Below are 19,218 nucleotides of genomic sequence, written 5' to 3' on the forward strand. Positions count from 1 at the left end.
CGCAAGTTCTGTGAGGTTAGGTAATTTGTGAGACTGTTTTTTCCAAACAACATACCCTCTGAGGGCGCAGTAGACTCAGAATCAGGTGATTTAATCAAAGAGAGGGCTCCCACAACATTCAAGGCAACGTTAACGCGGGGTACCGAACCACATGGGTAGGTTACGCTCAGTTTACGAGCTGCTGGTCTGGATAGGGATGCAGATAAAAAAGTCGGATTTTTTGCGACCCGGCTGAACGTTTGAATCCCATCACTCCTTTTGCTCCTCCACCTCCGTCTCTGCACCTTCGAATCCGCGTGTCTCCGACCACACACGAAAAAGAAAGTAAAAAATGCATCCCAGCACTTTCCTCGCTGCTGCCGCGGGCCTCGCTCTCGCAGCAAACGGCCAACCCCTCCTCGACTACGGCTTCTGGAGCGTGACGTTCCATGGCCTCTGCTGCACCGCATACGATGGAGGCGGCGGCTACCGGGCGGCCCACATCCAGGCCGTGCATTCCATGCTCCCCGGATCCAACCTGAGCTGCAGCGGCGGGATAGGCGAGGGGCGAAAGTGGGCTCAGAGCTGCGAGCCGGCTGCGTTCGGTTTTGATCTCAGTGCAGGTCCAGATAGTACGTACTAATTTCCACTACTCCAGGTCCCCAACACCCTTGCCCGGCTTAAGTAGCGTAGAAGCATAACTGATAATGCAAGCAGTCTTGACGCTGAGGCAGACCACGGAGGAGGACGGGGGACAGACGCTTACGCTTGTCGGGTCGGCGAAGATGGATGTGAGGATGGAACCCGTGGGCCACAGCTGGGTCACCGCTAGGCTGGACATCAAGGCGACGGCTATGGCGTGAATGGTATGGGACAGATTGCCGTTTTATCACCTGTCTAAAGCTAGCCGAGAAGCCCCTACGTTTACAATACTCCCACACCAAAACCACCCCCTTCTTCCTCCTGGATCTCATCCATATCCCGTCTCCACTGCCTCTTGACCTCCGCAAGCAACCCCTCCTTCGTCAACACATCCACCGCCGTCCCCGCCAGCGCCTTGCCCACCCTCAGCGCCCGCCCAAACGCCTCCCTCGTCCCCGACGCCACCTCAAAATCGGGACTGTGCGGTTGGCCCCCGAGCGGACCCGGTGGTATCGCGAAGCTCGCGTTGACGCTGGGCACGGCATAGCTGATATTCCCCTGGTCCGTGCTCGACATGATCCGGGTGAACTCGTGCGGCAGCAGCGGCGGCATGGGCGGATCGGATGGTGGTGGTGGTGGTGGTGGCCGATGAATACTATGATGCCAGGCCCTTGCGTACGAGGCGGCCAGCACGCGGTTCGGCACGTGGTCGTCGTACCCTTGGGTGAGCGTGATGGTGACGCGCGCGCCGGTGGCCTCGGCGCCGGCCCGGAAGCAGGCGCCTACTTTGTCTTGGAGGACGCGGAGGCGGGCGGCGGTACGGGCGCGGAGCACACACACGCAGGCGGCGTGGGCGTGCACGAGGTTGGTCGCGTCGCCGCCGCCGTCGGTGATGGCCAGGCCAATGACGTCGCCGGGCATGGTCTGCTGGCGCAGCGCCGACACGGCGTTGTAGGCGACCACCAGCGCGTCGAGCGCGTTGATCCCCCGCCAGGGCGCCTTGGCCGCGTGCGCGGCCCGCCCGACGTACTCGACGCCGAGCCGGCTGAAGGCCGTGGTCCGCACGAGCGCGCTGTTGTGCAGGATGCCCGGGTGCGAGATGAGCGAGACGTCGATGCCACGGTACGCGCCGCGCTCCAGCAGCCGGATCTTGCCGCCGCCCCAGCCTTCCTCGCCCGGCGTGCCCAGCAGGACCACCTTGCCCGGTATGTTGTGCCGCTTCATGATCTTGGCCGTTGCGAGCGCCGCGGCCACGGACGCGGTGGCGATGAGGTTGTGGCCACATGCGTGGCCCAGGTTGGGGAGCGCGTCTACAAGGGAGATGCCATCTGTCATTATTTATTGTCCCCCGTAACGTTCACACTATGAGGAGGATAGTACTTAGTAGGATGTACAATACATATTACATACCCATCTCGGCGTTGAATGAGACGGTGGGCCCCGGCCGTCCGCTCTCGTACACGGCCACCCACGCCGTCTCGAGTCCGTAGGCCGATGGGGTGACGTGCCAGCTGTCTCCCCGCGACCGCATGAAGCTGGTGAGGGCTTGGTGCGCCTTGTGTTCCCGGAAGGCCAGCTCGGGGCTCTCGTGTATGAACTTGTTCAGGGGCCAGAGTGAGTTGGTAAGGCCGTCGATGAAGTCGCTGATTTCGGAGAGGTATTCGACGGATACACCATCCTCGTCTGCATTATCAGTCTTGCTCATGCTGCCCCTGGAGTAGTCGCTGCCCTCACGAGGGACGAGGATAAAGCCGTCTTCTTCCACAGCTTCGTCCATTATCACAGCGGCCGCAGCGTTGAAGTGACTTCGTTGGAATCAACAACGCCACCATCTGAGCGTGTTTTGCACGGGAGTAGCTGCGCGGGCCAAGCTGTCTGCATTGTGCCGGCGATTGGGTTACCTTGCCTAAGGTACTACCCCCGGGTGAATCACGCTGATTGTAACCCAAGTGCAGGTCGTTACCTTCCGGAGACGGATGCTCCGTGGCGTTCCTTTTCTTGGATAATGTCTGCCGTGAGTTTCCGGCAGTTGAGGAAACGAGGAAAACGTCAGAGATCTGCCCGCGATATTCAAGATTTGTCACGACATCATCTGAGAGGTTAGCACTAGAGCGAGTCTCACAAACGAGGAACACCATCGCAACGGAAGCATCAGATCAGAAGCTGGGCTAGCAGCCACACATCTGACATCGCCCATGGCCACGGCCACGGCCACGAACGGCCACTCAGAGCCCGGCAGGGAGAAGAAACACCATGTGGCCACGACGCTCAATTACTGGGACGACCCCGGCGATGGCCTGCCGCCCACGCCCATCTTCATCGGCAAAGGGAAAGTCACCAACAAGCGGCCGCACCGGGCCCACCCGTTCCTAGTGACCGACATCACCGGCGACGAGGACCAGTACACGCTCGACCAGCACGGCTTCCAGTACTGCCAGCACTCGAGCCGCGAGCGCGACTTCACTGACGAGCAAGCCATCCGCTCCGTCTACTACGACGAGTGCCGTCAGCTCCTCCGCACCATCACGGGCGCGCGCCGCGTGCACATCTTCAACCACAAGGTGCGCCGCGGGCCGACACAGTGGCACCACCTCGGCCTGAACGGGCAGAACCTCGCCAGCCGCGGGCCCGTGACCCGGACACACGTGGACCAGTCGTACGCCGGCGCCGAGCTGCGCCTGCGGCGGGAGTTCCCCGACCGGGACGAGGCCGACGCGCTGGTGCGGCGGCGCTACCAGATCATCAACGTGTGGCGGCCGATCGCGACGGTCCTGCGGGACCCGATCGCGGTGGCCGACGCCCGCTCGGTGCCGGACGCGGACCTGGTCGCGGCCGAGATGGTCGAGGACGACTTCCGCGGCGAGTCGTGGGTGGTCCGGCACAACCCGGACCACCGGTGGTACTTCAAGTTCCGCATGACGCCGCGCGACGTGCTGCTCATCAAGTGCTTCGACTCGGACGCGTCCGGCGCCGTGGCGCGCAGGGCGCTGCACTCGGCCTTTGAGGACCCGGCGTACCGCGATGGAGTGGTGGCCCGCCAGAGCATCGAGGTCAGGTGTCTGGTCTGCTACTGAGCCGTTCGTTTACCTAGTACTGCTCTGCTTCCTTTGCCCGCATTGTAAGGCATTAGTCCATAAGTCCCCAGTTGTCAGCTGGCTAGATAACGGTAGTCTGATGGGCCCAGGAAACCAACACTGTTCCAAGTACAATACCAGCTCGGAAAAAATAAAGTGGTTAGATATTGGGAATGCTCATCATTACGCATGCTTCTCTGCGAGTTCCTTGCGATCTCCACGGACTGCAACACACCACGTAAACAAGCCAAGATGCGGGGGGCGTCAGGTGTACCGAACGGCAATGCGACCTAATCTCTGGAAGGCCTGTTATCGTACCTACATAATGAACCGCCGAAAGGGACGCGGCACCCCCTCCCTGATGTCCCCTGCGACCAGACGTGAAGTGCGGGGAAATGCTCTCAATATCTAACAGGGTGCCATATTATCCTGATTAGCTTGGCCCTCGATCTCACTACTGTGTAAGTGCCGGCTTTCCGAACATCGGCGATACTAGTAGTACTGGACGAGCGTGTAAGTCAGGGCCTGCGTATGTACCGGTACTATTTAGACGTGCTCGAGCGAGCTTCTTAGTCCCGTCAGACATTCTTCCTCCACCACCAAAGAGTATTATCCCCCTTAGCATTCATCATGGTTGTATCCCTCGAGAACCCCGAGACGGTCGAGTGGCAGGGCCGGCAGGTGCCCGTCTGGCCGATGCGGACCATCGACTACAGCCTGTTGCTCTCGCAGGACCCGGGCGAGGTGCAGAAGGTGCTGGACGCCTGCCTCGAGGAGGGTTACTTCCAGCTGGACCTCAACAGCATCGACGGCCGGCGCATGCTCGAGGACCGCGAGGCGCTGCTCCAGCTGATGCACCGCTTCTTCGCCGCCCCGCTCGAGGCGAAGAACGAGTACGGCCTGATCGACTCGCACCTGGGCTACGAGCCGGTCGGCAACCGCACGGGCGCCTTCGGGCCAGGCACCAAGGACGGCTACGAGATGCTCAAGGTGTCGCGCGACGAGATCCAGCAGGGCAGCCCGCGCGTGCCGTCGCCGATCAAGGGCAGCGCCGAGCTGCGCACGCTCGAGCACGCCATCGCCAGCTGCAACACCATCACCAAGGTGATCCTGTCGGCGCTGTCGACGGGCATGGCGCTCCAGGGCGCCGCTCGCTTCGAGAACGCGCACCGCAACGACCGGCCCTCGACCACGACGCTCTCCATGATGCACTACCTCCCCGCCGAGGTCACGGGCCAGCACCGCATCGGGCACCAGAAGCACACCGACATCAGCTCGCTGACGCTGCTCTTCAGCGACCAGTGGGGCCTGCAGATCCGGCCGCCGGGCGAGTGCGGCGCGCGCGAGATGGGCTTCGTGGCGCCCAAGCCGGGCTGCGCGTTCGTGCACGTGGGCGACTCGCTGCGCTTCGCGAGCGGCATGCGCTTCCAGTCGTGCATTCACCGCGTCGTGCCCTTCGACCCGGCCGAGCACCGCTACTCGATCGCCTACTTCCTGCGCGCCGAGGACGACACCATGTTCCGGGACTCGGAGGGCCGCTGGGTGACGGCCAAGGAGTGGCACGACGAGAAGTTCAAAGCCTTCACCGACCCGCCCGTGTGGCAGGCCATGGCCCCCAAGTCCATGATCCTCGGCGGCATGAAGGAGGACGGCGCCGACGACCCCGAGCCCGTCCCCGCCGCGGCTTTTGCCAACAAGGAGACGGCCGTCTCGGCGTGAGGAAAAAAAAAACTGTTCGGATGTTGTTGTGCTTGCTTTTCTCTCTTTCTCTCTCCTTCTCCTTTGCAGTCAGTTGGTGGGTAGCGACGGGTAACACCGTTGGGACAACATCAGAAACTTCGAAAGCGAATGTAGCGACTAGTAGTAGTACCCTGTGTTCTGCAGCAGACATTTCACGCTTCTCTCATATCCCCCCAAAGGTAGTATGTACATACATACATACACACAAAACGCAAAAAAAGGGGTCATGCAGTCCGCATGAAACCACGCTCGTTTCTATCGTGCCAACAACAAGAGTACAGTGTTCCTCCCAGCAGGGTATGAAAACGCATCCTTAACGTGCTCCCTGAACCCATCCCTTTTCCCCCTTTACTTCGAATCCCAGTTCGAGTCCCGTGGTATCAGCGCGTTAAGAAGAAGTAAAAGGAAAACTCACAACAACCTCCCAAGTGGTCGGACCTTCACCCTACTCCGGTGGAGAGTGTGCGAGCCGTGGAGACAGCAGTAAGAGAAGCAGCAGTAGAAGATGGATGGCTGATCCGAGAGACGTGAAACAATTGACGGGGTGTTGTCCCTTTTGCTTTCCTTTTCACATTTTTTTCAGGGGTTTTCTTCCCTTTCCTCTTGTTCTTGTTTGTTCTTTGTTTTTTCCCTTTTCTGGACTTGGGTTTATGATGATAATGTAGGAAATGGAATGATAGAGAGCGAATTGGGTCGGTACCGATTGGAAAGGAGACGCCAAGAGAAGGTGAACGTAAGGTAAGAAAATACAAGTTTAAGGAATGTTTTAATGAGTGTAATGTCTCGGGATCAGCCAAATCATACCTTCACATGCGCGTTTCTTCCCACTTGCAACCCCACGACTCACCAACAGCTCCCACCGTCGGGTGCTTGGAGTCAGCCGATCGATGAGCGGGGAGTGATCGACAGCAACCGTGCGCTTCCGGCGCTGACTCGTCGTGCAGCCTTTCCGTAGTCCACACTCGTCGCTCGCTGCACTCCGACCTCCTCGCCTGCGTCACTACTGTCGGCTGCGTCCGCTGGCTGGAGGATGCTTTCATCGTCCTCGCCAAACGCCTTGAGCAGACCTTCGCGGCTCTTTATGCGGGCGGCAGTGCGCGGACGCACAACCGTGGGTTGTTGACCCCGGACACTGCCCCACTGTGGCTCTTCCCAGTCGCTCGACGGCCTTGCTTCCCCGGTAGACTTGCGATTTCCTGCGGACCGGTCGCCGTGCGGGGGCGCGAGCCGTGCAAGGTAATCATCCTCGGTGATGTACATATCGTCGTTATTGGTATCGTGTTCTTGATGCCGTTCCATGTCCGATTCCGGCGTGTGTCGAGGTTGCCGTGGGCTTGGTGTTTGCTCCAGCGTACCGGACAGGTTTCTCTTTTTCGACAGCTTCCCCGAAAACCACGAGCCCTCAGAATCGATAGAGGCGAGCGATGTGGCTTGAGGTTCTGGCGAAACCCCAGGCTCGTCCGGGTGGCTGAAAGTGGATGGCGTCTGGCGCATTGCCTCAACAGACACCTGTTCGGATAACGGGGTGTCATGTCTTGCCCGGAAAGTCGATAATGAGGGGGGCCTTCGATTGGTGCCGCTGGGTAAGCCAGGAGGCGGCTCGATTGGGGAAGGGACTGCCTCTGCTTCTGGTGAATGGATTCGGGACGCTGGAGGTGAAATGGGCAGCTCTGGTAGATCCTCGCGGAATCGGGACATTGTCCGTTTTGGCACTTTTGAACTCACACGCCGTGGTAGTAGGAGGCTAGGAGGAGGCGTCGGTGCCTGCATCGTTTGCATCGAGTCCCGCGATGTGTTGGAGAACGAGGACGGACCTCCCGAGCTACGCTTGTTCTTGTTACCCCACCTGAAGAACGAGGCCCACGATCTGGTTCCTTTGGTTGGCGTGCCAGCATCAGACTCCTTTGACGGCAGCTCGGATTGTTCGGTTTTTGCCTCTGATGGCTGGTGAGATTTGGGCCGTGACAACCTTCTGCGGATCGATCCGATCGATCCCTTCGACATAGCGCCCGCGGCGGGTAGCGTACCGTGTTCCTTAGACTCAGCCGGGCCGTCCTGAATCTGCATCGGGATGCTGTCGACTCGGTGGAAGGCCGCCAGAGGGTCTCGCCGGGTGTCCTCCCGCACAACCTCATCATCGTTGTCAGGGCGGCCGCTTGGCTGTTTGCTGGTCTCGCCTGAATGGCGTATTCTCGAAGACGTGACCACGGCAGAAGACGGATCGATGCCCAAGCCAACATCTTCCCGACCAAGGACTCCCCTCTCAAGATTTGGAGGCGATTCCCTTCCGTGTCTCTGGGCCTCGGCTTCGGCTGCTTTCTGTTTCTCCGCTCGCCTGGCGAGCTTTTGTTCCAGCCTCTCCTGCTCCAGCTGTCTCTTCCTTGCCCGCCTCCGCTGGTCTCGTTCCATGAGTTCTCTAAGGTCGCTCGCGCTGAGCTCGTCTGCGATGCTATCGACCCGCTTGTGAGCCTTGAGCGTCGCCTCGGGAATTGGCGTAGCGAGCTTCTTTCCCCGCGGAGACGGCCGCCTCGTCAGCCCCGTACTATCAAGGACACCGGCGCCCGGCCTTGGCTGAGCGATGTAGCGGAGAGTTGGGCGGGGGGCAAGCGCCTCGAGCGCCGAGACTTTAAAAGCGATATAATCCGAGTCGGAAGACAGGGCCGAGTCGATGGATTCGGGGAGAGGCAACGATACATCTGACGAGCGGTTGAAGCTGTCGTTGTCGGCTACCCTGAGGCCACCCCCAAAGCCTGTCTTAACCTTCCTGGTCTCCTTTTTCAACGGGCGCCCGAGCATCCAATCCTCGGTGGCAGGTCGGTGGGGTACGAAACTGCTCATAGCCTTGATCTCGGCCTCGCGTTGCTGGTCGTGCTTCCGCCGCTTCTTGCTTGACATTTTTCGCGGCAGGTGATCGCCGTCCCTCTTGTTGCGAAGCGTGGGCACACGCCATAGCATCCCGTCCTCCGCGGCGCCCGCGCCACTGTCCAGCTTGACACCTCTAGGATGGTCGGTGCTAATCTTCCGACTCACACGCTCAGAGTCGTCCCGGCCGGGCGAGAAGCTGTAAGATCGGCGCCTGCGATGTAACTTGTTGGGCTCGGTCCGCTGTCTTTTGCTCGGCTGTCGATGCGGTGTAGGGGTATCACGGGCCATGGCGACTTCCGGCATTGTTTGACTCCTAGGTGGGAGGATGGAACCTTCTAATTGTCCTCCATAATCCTCGTCTATCGTGCTCGTCCGACCGCGCTTTCGGCGGCTCTTGCGCCGGAACGGCCACAGCGGCATGTTGACTGCGCGAAGTACAACAGTCTCACTGACGGTTAATTGCGAGGCGTGTCTGGATCCTGTGGTAAGGTCCGCCGTGATGTTGAGTGGAACGATCCGTGCTCGAGAAAGACTGGCGTAGATTCATTCTGAAAACGCGAAAGCAGGCGACGCGTCGGCGGGAATGAAGGCGCGATGGGCATTGACGTCGGAAAGAATCGATGTCTCTAAAGCATGCTTCGGCCGAGCCAGATTGCGCCGACGGCTGCTCGAGAAGACGACGCCGGAATGCGGGATCGTATCGTGCCCTCCGTTTGGCTCGTGCGGGAAGCGAACGAGGGCGGCTTGCAGTGCGAGTTCAGGTTGTCGGAATGGAGGGAGATTGGAGGTTGCGAGGTAAAACAGTAGGAAAATGCGGTCGCGCTCGTCAGGCACAGATCTGCCCACCACAGGTACGCCGTTATGTTGAGGTGGGGGGAAAACGTTTGAAGGGTCTCGAGGAAATCCTGGATCGGCCCACGCGGTGGAATAATCTGAGCCAGTGCAGGGAAACGAGGAAAAATCTGGGCTCCGATTCCAAGTGGGAGAGGAAGCAAGGGCAGCTCGTCTAACCTTGCCCCACTACCATCCCTGGGTACGAAGGGTCGTCGAACAAGCAAAACGGAGAGACGCCGACCGCCCTGTCGTTGAGTTCCACGTTCAAATATTTATGACAGCAACAACGACATAGTGTAGCATTCCCAAGAAGAGCCACGAGCCCAGGGGAAATGGTATGCTTCGTCATACAACCTCCATATCCCAGCATGGAGGACTGATATGCCAGTGTATGTAGGGTGCACTCTATCGCGACGACGTCAGCGTAGCTTCAATTCCTCGCCACTCCGCCAAACCGGATTGCGTTTCGACGGGGAACCAGGACCGTTCTTGCTGGTTTGACGTCCCGCCCCTTGCCTCTTGGCGTCGCCCCCAACCCAACGGCCGGCCCCTTATTAGGACTGCCGAGCCCAGCCCAGTTACGGAGTAGTCTCCCTTTCCCCGCGGCACGCTACCTGAGAAAATGTCCTACGTATTTCACAAGAAACGCAAGAAGCATCAGTGAGGCGCCTCGTTGGTTGTTTGGTCTGAGAGAAACGTGCGTGCTTCGGCGGCGCTCACAGATGCCTGGCCGTTAAGCTTAAAATAACCAGCTGAGGGCCCCTGGCGGGTCCATCGAAAAGACCGTGAGCTAAGAAGTTTGCAATGCTCGTATCCGTCAATTCTTCGTCTGGGCGGGTGGGTGCGTACACTAAGAACGGACATGCTGGGGCCGACGGGCTCAACCGAGACGTCGCTGCGAGTTAGGTATCCTTCGTAGTACCGACGATGTTACAACTCAGTTATTAGCCATGTTCAAGCTTGTCAAAAGACGGGACCGCCAACCATTGCAATTAGTCCTGGCGTATTGGCTCGATCGATCACACACAGTCGTCGACCGAGGAACTGATGTTAGAAATCACGCACGGCACGCCTATCTGTCAACCGAGAGCTACTACTAGTAGTAAGGTAGTTAGCGCGGGGCCGATTGGTCTCGTCCAACACTGCAGGACCTGCATCTCGACGGGAGTGCATTGGTTCCAACTGTCCAGGAATGCAGTGCAAGGAACAGCAACTGCAGCTCAACCAGCGCTGTCTGCCTGACACGTGTTTGCGCAGTATGTACGATTCACTAGTTGAACAGAACTTATCTCGCTGCAACGGTCCGAAGCAGCTAGCTCACACCGGGGGCAACACAGGCAGCCTGACTGAGTGTCACGAAACCGTAACTTCACAGTACGGTGTCGTTACCCTACCCCTTACGTTTCCAGGATTGAAGCGGAATGTGCTCAAGGTAACTCAGTACTAACTAGTGAGAGGGCCTTCCTGGCAGACTGAATCAATAAGGGTAATGAAGCTCAAATCCTCTCGAGTATGGAAATTTCATCCAGAAACTGGGAGCCAATCATAGCAAACACATGGCATGAATGGAAAGACGGAGAAACGCTGAATGTAGCGCAGTAGTATCACCGCATGGTTACCAGATGAAGCTCATGCCTGACTCGGCAAGCTGAAAATAACCCGACTTCTAAGGATCTAAGCCTCAACTAAGGTCATCCCATATCTCCCACCTGAGTGTCTCATTCGGGACCCAGGCTCCCAGCTGCTAATGAACCCCGCCGTTGGACATACTAGCAGCTTCTAATCTGATGTGGTTCGGTAACACAACCCCACAGCAGCTGTTGAGTCACTTTGCACAGGGCTGCCGTGCAAGGACGTGCAAGGTCATTGCATTTTCCCGTGTTTCCTGAGCCGGGGGAGTGTTCCTTTCTGCTGAGCTCGCAACAAGGGCCCGTGAGCAATCCATTGGCAAGCTGAGAACTTCAATCTGGAATTCGAAATGACACTACAGTATGGTACGTGGTTCTCGTCGAATACATCAACTAGATCGACGCGTCATGATCATCGCCCGACCGGAAATTGCTCAAGCTTATATGCATACTACCCAAGTCCTATAGTACGGACCTATTCCATCCCTCAACATGACGGCCTCAGCAACACAATGTTCATACCACAAACCAACCTACATAGCACCAGTCTTTTTGCTCATTGTCACGTTATATTCAAGGCCATGTTTTTATTCTAATCTGTGAATTGAGAAAACCTGCTACTAAACTTGAAAATAGGAAGCAGAGTTCCATCCTCAGCTCCTATCTCGATGTCCCCCAGGCTTCTTCTCTTTCCTATTCTTCTTTTTCCGTTAACTTACCACTTTTGGACTGACACCAACATGTCAAAAGGCACTCCGTGCGACTCCCGATTTAGGTTGGTTGGTAAGGTAATCTCAAGCAGGTACGCATTGTTTATTCTATATTAACACCCTCCATATCAATTCTATTACTAGTACTAGTCTCTATCCCTACCGCGAATCTGTTCGGGATCTAGAATCCTAATATCGCCATACTGCAGATGACAGGCCTTGCACCACCAGCAGTTATCAAACAGCCCCGACAAACTCGGACACGCCAATGAGAGAATCAAAAGACAACCCAGTTCGCCGCGGGCCAGGACATTGCCCAGCAACTTGCACCTGCTGACCGTCCACGGCGAGGACGAGGAACGACCGCAGCCGCTCTTCAGAATTGCTCATACGCCGCGGCCACATCGGCCGGAAGGTTGGGTGCTCGGTTAGCGGGGAAGATCGGTCCAGGGAGCCGCTGCACCCTCTCTGGACGGCCCCAGCTGTGGTCGAGGACGGTTCAGGGTCAGCGAGCATGTGACCAGGGGGTGGGCTCCCGATCGCAAGTCGGGAATACCGGCGATGACAAAGTCTAGAATGTACTATTTACATTCCCTTCTCCTCTAGTATATACACCGAGAACCGAAACTCGGGGATACGATGGCAGCGCCTGAGATAAACCACTAAATAATCTACAAGAACGACATCAAACTGAGTATCAAGACGCACTCGACACCGCGAGGGACTTCAAGTCGGCGCCCCCCTACATCACATCCCAGAATGACTCACACAGCATGAATCGACACGTCCGAAATCTGCGTAATAGACGGAAGCGAGAGAAACCTCCCGTCAACGAAATCACCAGCTCCGTCTCAAGGAAGAACTTCGCACCCGCAGCCGTCCCCGCATCACCCTCGTTCAGAACAGGCAGATCAAACGGCCCTTGGGCCAGCCACACCCCAGAACTCTGGATCTGCGCGTCGGACGCCACCACGCGGCCGCCGAGGGAGATCGAAACGGGCAGTGGCAGGGTCGACCACAGCTGGAAATCAAGCTGGTACTGCACTCCCGGGCAGAGGCGGACGGTCTGGGAGATGGCCATGCCGGCGCCGGCGCCGACGAACGGGTTAGACGTAATTATGAGCGCCGTCGGGGGGCCGCCCTGTGAGCTGGGGAGGTTGCCGAGGGCGGTGCCGCTCAGGTCGCCGGCGACGGAATCGGGCGGGACGGACCAGGGGGCGGTGGTGCCGGCGCCGAAGTCGCCGTTCTGCACGGCCTCGACCGGGTAGCACCGGTCCGGGACGGCGGGCGGGGTGAAGCAGGCGCCCTGGTAGCAGTAGCCGCTGGCGCAGACGTTGCCGCAGCGGCCGCAGTTGCGCGGGTGGCTGAGGAAGCTCAGGCACGTGGTGCCGCACTGGTTCGGCGTCGGCGGCTCGGGCCGGCACACGCACACGCCGTCGCGGCACATGCCCTTGGGCCCGCAGCTGCGGCCGCAGCCGCCGCAGTTGTTGCTGTCGTTGGCGCCGGCGCCGCGGACCTGCTGGCAGGTGGTGGCGGTGGCGCACATGGCCTTGTTCGGGTCGGCGCACACACACGCGCAGTCCTCCCGGCTGCCGTCCGGGAAGTGCTGCTGGGCCGACTCGCCCGACACGGCGAAGTAGTAGATGCCGGCCGCGGCGTAGCAGCCCGGCCGCAGCCACGAGTTGTACCAGTGGTTGTACTTGTTGGCGCACTGGTCGCGCATGCACGAGTGGAACACGCCGTTGCAGCCCCCGAACCACTCGGAGCACCGGTCGTAGCACGTGTCGTGGTTGTTGCAGCAGCCGCCAAAGTCCAGGTTGGGAATGAGCGCCGTGTACCACGCCCCGTCTGGCCCGCATCCGTTGGGCGGCGAGGGAGAGTGGCCGTTCGAGACGGCCGTGACGCTGCCGTACGGGAAGTTAGGGCAGCGGGGCGCGCTTCCGTCCTGCGCATGGTCTCTCCGCGCCAGCGCTCGCCGGACCTTGGCTCTCCGAGACGCGGATTGATGGTCGAGCGGTGTCTGGAGCCGCGTAGGGAGGATAACCATGGTGTTGAGCGGTGAGGTCATGTTGGCCGGAGGGATCCCGGGGGCGGCAATCGTGCTGCTGTTCGCCGCTGTCCAGACGTAGCTGGTGCTCCCGTATTCGACGACAAGGGAGCCCTTGCAGGAGACCCCAAACACCGTTGTGCATTTCCCGTCTTGCAACTTGCCCTTGATGGACGAGGGCACAAGCGAGACATCGCCCGTGGCAACGTCCAGGGCAACGTAAAGATCCGGGTTGCTGCCGTCCTGAAGGACAAGGTCGAAGAAGCCCGCCGACGTGCCCTCAGCGACCCGGAACTCAAAGGTGGCCGGGTTCCAGTTGGCCAGCAGAGCCTCAGCGGCAGCTTCGTCTTGGGGGGGATCCACGGGGGCCAGGCCGCTCGCCTTCTTGAACATGTATCCGGCGCTGGGGGCAAGGAGGTACTAAAACGGGCCTACCAGTCAACGCCAGAGCTCACGGTTGCACTACTAACAATAACCGCAAGCGCTGTGACTTACAAATGAGTCGCCAGTCGGCGTAGCATGAAGCATACAGGTCGTGCTTGGGATGGGATAATTGACCACGATGGAGGGATCGGGTGCGTCGGTGAAGGTAGGGAGCGCGTACTCCTCGAACGTGTAGGTTGCCGCCCAGATGCCATCGTCGGGGAACACAACAGACGAGGTCGGCAGGGGCGGGCTCTCATATTCGTCCTGGGTGACCGTAGTAGACAGCATGGTGACCGATGTGACGACCGGAAGCGAGACCGTCACGGTGGAGGCGGTGACGCCGAAGCACGATCAGGCGCTGCTGTACCGCGAGGCGTCCGTGCAAGCGCTCGCGTAGGCAGGGACCGCGTTTGAGAGAGAGACGCTAGTGCTGTCTTCTGAAGAGGTGCTGACACTATCGTCGTCGTCGTTGTTGCGTTTCTTCTTCTCAAGCACAACCGTCTCGGTCACTGTGGTAGCATCCGTCGCTGTCACCCACACGGTTCTGTTGCCCTCGCCAAGGCAAAGCTCATGGTCAGCACGCAACTCTCTAGCATGGTTACCAGAGGACGGGTACGAGGTGCACCCACGAGGCGGAGGGAGTGACGGTGACGGCGAGGAAGGAGCTGCAGTCGGCAGAACGGGTGGCGCTGGGGACCGCTGTCGTGTCGAGCGAACGGCACGAGCGCAGGCGTCCGTGTTGCACCCGGGTCTGTTGCATTTAGCAGATGTCCTGCCAGCCAAAACCGTGGCTCCTAGAAGGAATAACAGGGCCGCCGGTGGCGCCATGACGAACGTCCCGTCGTACCAGAGATCGCCAAGCAGATGGGAGAGATCGCCGAGTGGAAGAGCGGAGATCGGTGAGAAGATCTGCCAACGTCAACCACTGTCCACATCGCCGTATCCTGACTCGCATGGCCGAGTTCATCGCTGCTTTTTATACGCCTGCTCCTGCCTTCACGACAGGCCTTTTCCTCGCAGATTCGCTCGCTCCAACGGTGCAGAGCTACCGATATCAAGTGCCCAAATAGCGTCAAGGCTATAGGACGGAGTCTCCTTCATCCGGTTAGATGGCAAACGCGCTTTACCCAGGAAGCGGTTTCAGCTGGCGGCTCTGCATTCGACTGTTGATTCCCACGCTGGTGCCGGGGCGACCGTCGCTTTGGAGGATTCGATAGTAGCCTCCGAGAGGAGACTAGCTGTCCTTCGACTCCACAACCCAACAGTCATGCCGCCTGTTCTAGATCTCGGTTTCGATGTCCTTTTCTCTTCCTTCCCCACAGACAGTAGATCATGCATTATGGCCTCATTGGAAGAAAGGCCCCATGGGAATTGCTACCAGCCCATACCATCAGTCAGCGTTCAGGAGTTTGGAAAACAGAGTCCAGACAACGTCTGCAGGCGGAGTTTGACTTACCAGTTAGGCCCACAGCTTCCGAAAAAAACAAAGATTGCCATACTGATGAAGCGGCCAGGCTGCCTACAACGTCAAGAGGCTGATTCCAGTGGCAATTGCGGCGTATGTTGTAACGGTAGCTGTGCTGTTCAACTGTCAACGTTCATTTAAGCTCTTGCCAAGTGTGGATATGCTCCGTACAGCACGTGGAATTTTAACTTTTTAAGGCTAAGCGGTGCTACCTAACTTAGCTTCTTCAGACCCCTGGCTGTCGATCGGCCCGGGGCTGAGCTCGGTCTCTACTGTAGGTCTTGGGCTTGTTCACTGCAGCTACAGTAACAGGGCTTGCCCGCCGCCTGGAGCACCGCCGGTTCCTCTTAGCCATGACCCACTATTGTCTCCTTGAGCACCGAGGTTAGAATTCAGGTCAACGACACCTTGAACGTGAAGTCCGGTAAGCATAGGTACACATGCCAGAAGACTAAATTCACACGGCTTGCAAAATCTGTGGATCAAGTGAAAGCGGACTCCTAGGTCACCGGTTTTCTCACGCAGATGTGTCAAAAAGCATCCCCAGGTGGGATTGAAAGATCAGCCATTCCCATAAGGGCATGGAAAGGAAAGGACGCAGCTGAGTTGGTAAAGCCCCTGCGTGTGAGAAACAACACCAATGAACAAGATGAACATTAGGATAGCAACTGTTGCATGTGCTGGCTCCTCCGCTCCTTGAGGCAACTCCGTCTGTACCATCAATCGTAGGTTCGCTCATAAAAGCGAACTAGGGATACCACGTGGATACATACAATCATGGATGCAGTGGCCATTGGCCAATGCGTTTCTGCATTATGCAGCTAAGCGAATTGCTGTTCCTCGAGCAACCCAATTTCGCCCCGCCATTGTCAACAACTCGCCAATCCCAATCCCGGAGTTCGCATAGACATTTCGATGCCACCACACGCGACGCGGACTAGACAACGCGCGCCCAGCGAAACAGAGTCCAAACTATAGCCACGCTAGCCGTGCAAGATGGCGTACAACCCACGGATGTCAATACTGCCCGCCGCGCAGCAGCAGTCGCGGTCGCGCAAAAAGGAGGAAGAGGCGGCCTACGCCAACATGCGCCTGCCCGACCGCGAGATCGTCGGCTGCATCAACGAGCTCGGAATCCCCTTCACCGTTGCCGATCTGCAAAAGCCGAACCCGATTCAAGTACAGATGATCTTCGAGTGGTTCGGCGAGCTGCTCATGAACAAGACGCGCCAGACGGTCGACCCCGCCATGCGCGCCGCGGCTGAGGACATCTGCGGCGACTTTGGCGACTCGCTGATGCCGCCTGACACGCGGAACTTGATGGGCTTCTTCGTGTCGCTGCGCCGGTTGATGCTCGACTGTGGAGTTACCGACTTCAGCTTCACCGACCTGTACAAGCCGACACACGACCGCCTGGTGAAGATCTTCAGCTACGTCATCAACTTTGTGCGCTTCCGCGAGAGTCAAACGAATGTCATTGACGAACACTGCAACCGGGCCGAGAGTACCAAGGCGCGCATCGAGCAGCTCTATGCCGAGAATCAGAACATGGAAGCCCAACTGGACGACATGCACGCCAACAGAAGGCAATTGGAGGCCCTGGTCGCGGAGAAGACGCGCCGGAACGAGGAACTCAAGAAGCGGCTGCTGGAGCTGCGGCGGAGCCAAGAAAAGGTGGCGGCACGGCTGGAGGAGGCCAAGGCCAAGAAGGGCGAGCTTGCCGCCGAACTGGAGGAAAAGACAGCGACCAAGATCGCGCTGCAGAAGGAGAGCGCCAAGTTGCGGCCATACACTCTGCAGAGCCCCTCGGCCCTCCAGTCCAGCCTGACGGAGTTGAGCAACACGTTGAACAACGACAAATCGCATATCGACTCCCTCGACCGGCGAGCAAGAGCCCTACAAACCTCGACCGACTCCTTTGCCGTAGTCTGCAGCGACGTGGCATCGTGCATCAAGCTGTTGGAGGAGATCGCGGTGGAAATGGCCAAGGAGGAGGAAGACAACGCCAAGAATGCGAAGCAGCGGGATGCGCTCACCGAGCGCGGGGCAAACGTGCGCGAGGTGGAGCGGACCGAGGCACTGCTGAAGCGGCAGCTGGCCAAGTGGACGGAGCGCACCGAGACGCTGCGGGCACAGAGCCAGGACAAGGCGCAGCGGGCGAAGGAGAAGATGGAAGAGCTGCGGGCGGTCCACAAGAAGTTGACGGAGGAGCGGTCCGAGAAGGGCAAGGACATTGAGAGGAGGAGGGTCAGGATCGAGCAGATCGAGAAGAAGGTATTTGCTTTCTTGTATATTCAGGGATTCGATACCTGCTTACACGTTACCAGATGCTCGATCTCAAAGAGAACATCGAAAACGAGGTGCACGCAGCACACGACGAGTACCTCAAACTGGAGGCTCACATCAAGCTGTACATCACGGAGATGGAGCAGGCCATCTAAGCAGGGCTCGGTGCTATTACCACATCTGGATCATGTCACAATGCGGTTTGTTGGGTATGCTTGACGGTTCTTTTTGGGTTCTCTGAAGTAGGATACCACAGCAAGGGATGGGACGGCGTCGGTGTCGGGGTTGGGCTGCAAGCATTTGTTCATACTGGGTTGTACGGAATACTGACACGAATGTCGACGATGAAAAATAGACCTCATAACGCAACGGAAATTCACACATGCCCATCAACCACCGCCGCTACCTCCAGCGTGACCTTCCCCAGCGCTCCACGGTCCCGTCCGAAATTGGAACCAACGACGCAGAACCCGCCCAACATCCACCGTCTTACCCGCCCACCCGGTGCCCTGCAGATCACCCCCAGTCCGCCTCGCACTCCCGCTCAGGACAGGCACCCCCTCCTCCAGCAGCCCTCCCATTCCCCGACGCTCTTCGCCAGCGGCCCCTTGCCCTGAGCCAACAACACGTGCTCCCTCAACAACAAGAACGCCCAACCCGGCCCTCCTCCCCGCCTCAACCAGCACCGCCGCACTTGTCCCCAGACCCTGCACGCTCCACTCGCTCGTGTCGCGGTGGAGCGAGAGGAAGTCGTACACCACCAGCAGCGGAAGACGCCGTCCGTCACCTGTCTCCTTCTCCCTCTCCCTCTCCCTTGGCTTCACCTTCACATTTCCCTTTCCCGGTCCTGGTTGGGGTGGCGGTGCTGGGACGTCTCCCTTGGAAGAAAATACGGAGAGGAAGGCGCGAAGGTGGGACACGGTTGGGATGAAAACTGTGCGGACGTGCCGCGTCACCGTTAGCTGGGAGAGCGGACAGGTCAGGAGGGGGTGCGGTTTGTGTTCCAGTTGTTGGAGTTGCGGTGGCGGATTGGCTGCAGTAGAGGTCGATCCTTGCTGCACGGCGGTGTCGTGGGGTGGTGGTGGTGGTGGTGGTTCGGTTGAAGGGTGTTGTTGTAAGTTCTGGTACTGTTGCTGGTGTTGTGAGAGGTCTTGTATGAGGGAGGCCAGGAACTCTGAACGGCCGGCACAGATTATGAGGGTGGTGGGATAGCTGCAGTGGTTGATGATGAACTGCAGGAGGTCGGACGGCAGGGCCGGGGACAGGAAAACGCGGTGTGCTTGAGTGTCCATCATGTTGTAGGTTGTTGTTCTTGTTCAAGTTGAAGGAGGTTCTTTGGGTGAGGAGTTTCGGGTACGGAGGTCTTTCTCAGTACACTAGATGTCCAGTTTGGACTACCCCTGCTTTATCCCAATCGAGCAGGGCACCCTCCACGGACCGAACCGCACCACGGGCTCGCCCCGCTAACTCTCGTGTGGGGCTTAACTTACTGCGTAATTGCATAATCACCCCACCAACCGCT

The 19,218-nt window shown here is 58.6% G+C and overlaps 7 protein-coding genes across 7 annotated transcripts; 3 read left to right on the top strand and 4 right to left on the bottom strand.

Annotated features, from left to right (window-relative positions):
- Nucleotides 1-249: 249 nt before the first annotated feature.
- On the bottom strand, nucleotides 250-2,541 carry B0T15DRAFT_553856 (uncharacterized protein; the record flags this gene model as incomplete). Its single annotated transcript, XM_062870336.1, has 5 exons — nucleotides 2,032-2,541; nucleotides 921-1,931; nucleotides 746-831; nucleotides 346-592; nucleotides 250-284 (listed from the first exon to the last, which is right to left on the bottom strand). Exons 1-5 carry the CDS (start codon nucleotides 2,396-2,398, stop codon nucleotides 250-252), a joined length of 1,746 nt encoding a protein of 581 aa, XP_062723054.1. The 5' UTR covers nucleotides 2,399-2,541.
- A 1-nt stretch (nucleotide 2,542) lies between these two features.
- Nucleotides 2,543-4,027, top strand: B0T15DRAFT_171887 (uncharacterized protein). The gene has a single exon (XM_062862204.1). It carries the CDS (start codon nucleotides 2,817-2,819, stop codon nucleotides 3,693-3,695), a length of 879 nt encoding a protein of 292 aa, XP_062723055.1. The 5' UTR covers nucleotides 2,543-2,816; the 3' UTR covers nucleotides 3,696-4,027.
- Nucleotide 4,028: 1 nt separating this feature from the next.
- On the top strand, nucleotides 4,029-5,761 carry B0T15DRAFT_171895 (uncharacterized protein). The gene has a single exon (XM_062862205.1). The coding sequence runs from the start codon at nucleotides 4,326-4,328 to the stop codon at nucleotides 5,412-5,414; it is 1,089 nt and encodes a 362-aa protein (XP_062723056.1). The 5' UTR covers nucleotides 4,029-4,325; the 3' UTR covers nucleotides 5,415-5,761.
- A 444-nt stretch (nucleotides 5,762-6,205) lies between these two features.
- B0T15DRAFT_171859 (uncharacterized protein) lies at nucleotides 6,206-8,820 on the bottom strand. Its single transcript, XM_062862203.1, has one exon. It carries the CDS (start codon nucleotides 8,718-8,720, stop codon nucleotides 6,312-6,314), a length of 2,409 nt encoding a protein of 802 aa, XP_062723057.1. The 5' UTR covers nucleotides 8,721-8,820; the 3' UTR covers nucleotides 6,206-6,311.
- A 3,080-nt stretch (nucleotides 8,821-11,900) lies between these two features.
- On the bottom strand, nucleotides 11,901-14,773 carry B0T15DRAFT_484445 (uncharacterized protein; the record flags this gene model as incomplete). Its single annotated transcript, XM_062866228.1, has 4 exons — nucleotides 11,901-12,043; nucleotides 12,295-13,939; nucleotides 14,015-14,209; nucleotides 14,399-14,773. The coding sequence occupies 4 exons, from the start codon at nucleotides 14,771-14,773 to the stop codon at nucleotides 11,901-11,903; spliced, it is 2,358 nt and encodes a 785-aa protein (XP_062723058.1).
- Nucleotides 14,774-16,406: 1,633 nt separating this feature from the next.
- B0T15DRAFT_510570 (Nuf2 family-domain-containing protein) lies at nucleotides 16,407-17,851 on the top strand (the record flags this gene model as incomplete). The annotated part of the gene is made up of 2 exons (XM_062867861.1): nucleotides 16,407-17,684; nucleotides 17,738-17,851. 2 exons carry the CDS (start codon nucleotides 16,407-16,409, stop codon nucleotides 17,849-17,851), a joined length of 1,392 nt encoding a protein of 463 aa, XP_062723059.1.
- Nucleotides 17,852-17,968: 117 nt separating this feature from the next.
- B0T15DRAFT_172074 (uncharacterized protein) lies at nucleotides 17,969-19,208 on the bottom strand. The gene has a single exon (XM_062862206.1). It carries the CDS (start codon nucleotides 18,989-18,991, stop codon nucleotides 18,086-18,088), a length of 906 nt encoding a protein of 301 aa, XP_062723060.1. The 5' UTR covers nucleotides 18,992-19,208; the 3' UTR covers nucleotides 17,969-18,085.
- Between the last annotated feature and the right edge of the window lie 10 nt (nucleotides 19,209-19,218).

Source organism: Chaetomium strumarium (genome assembly GCF_033439665.1).
Source record: "Chaetomium strumarium strain CBS 333.67 chromosome Unknown B0T15scaffold_3, whole genome shotgun sequence".
NCBI lineage: Eukaryota > Fungi > Ascomycota > Sordariomycetes > Sordariales > Chaetomiaceae > Chaetomium > Chaetomium strumarium.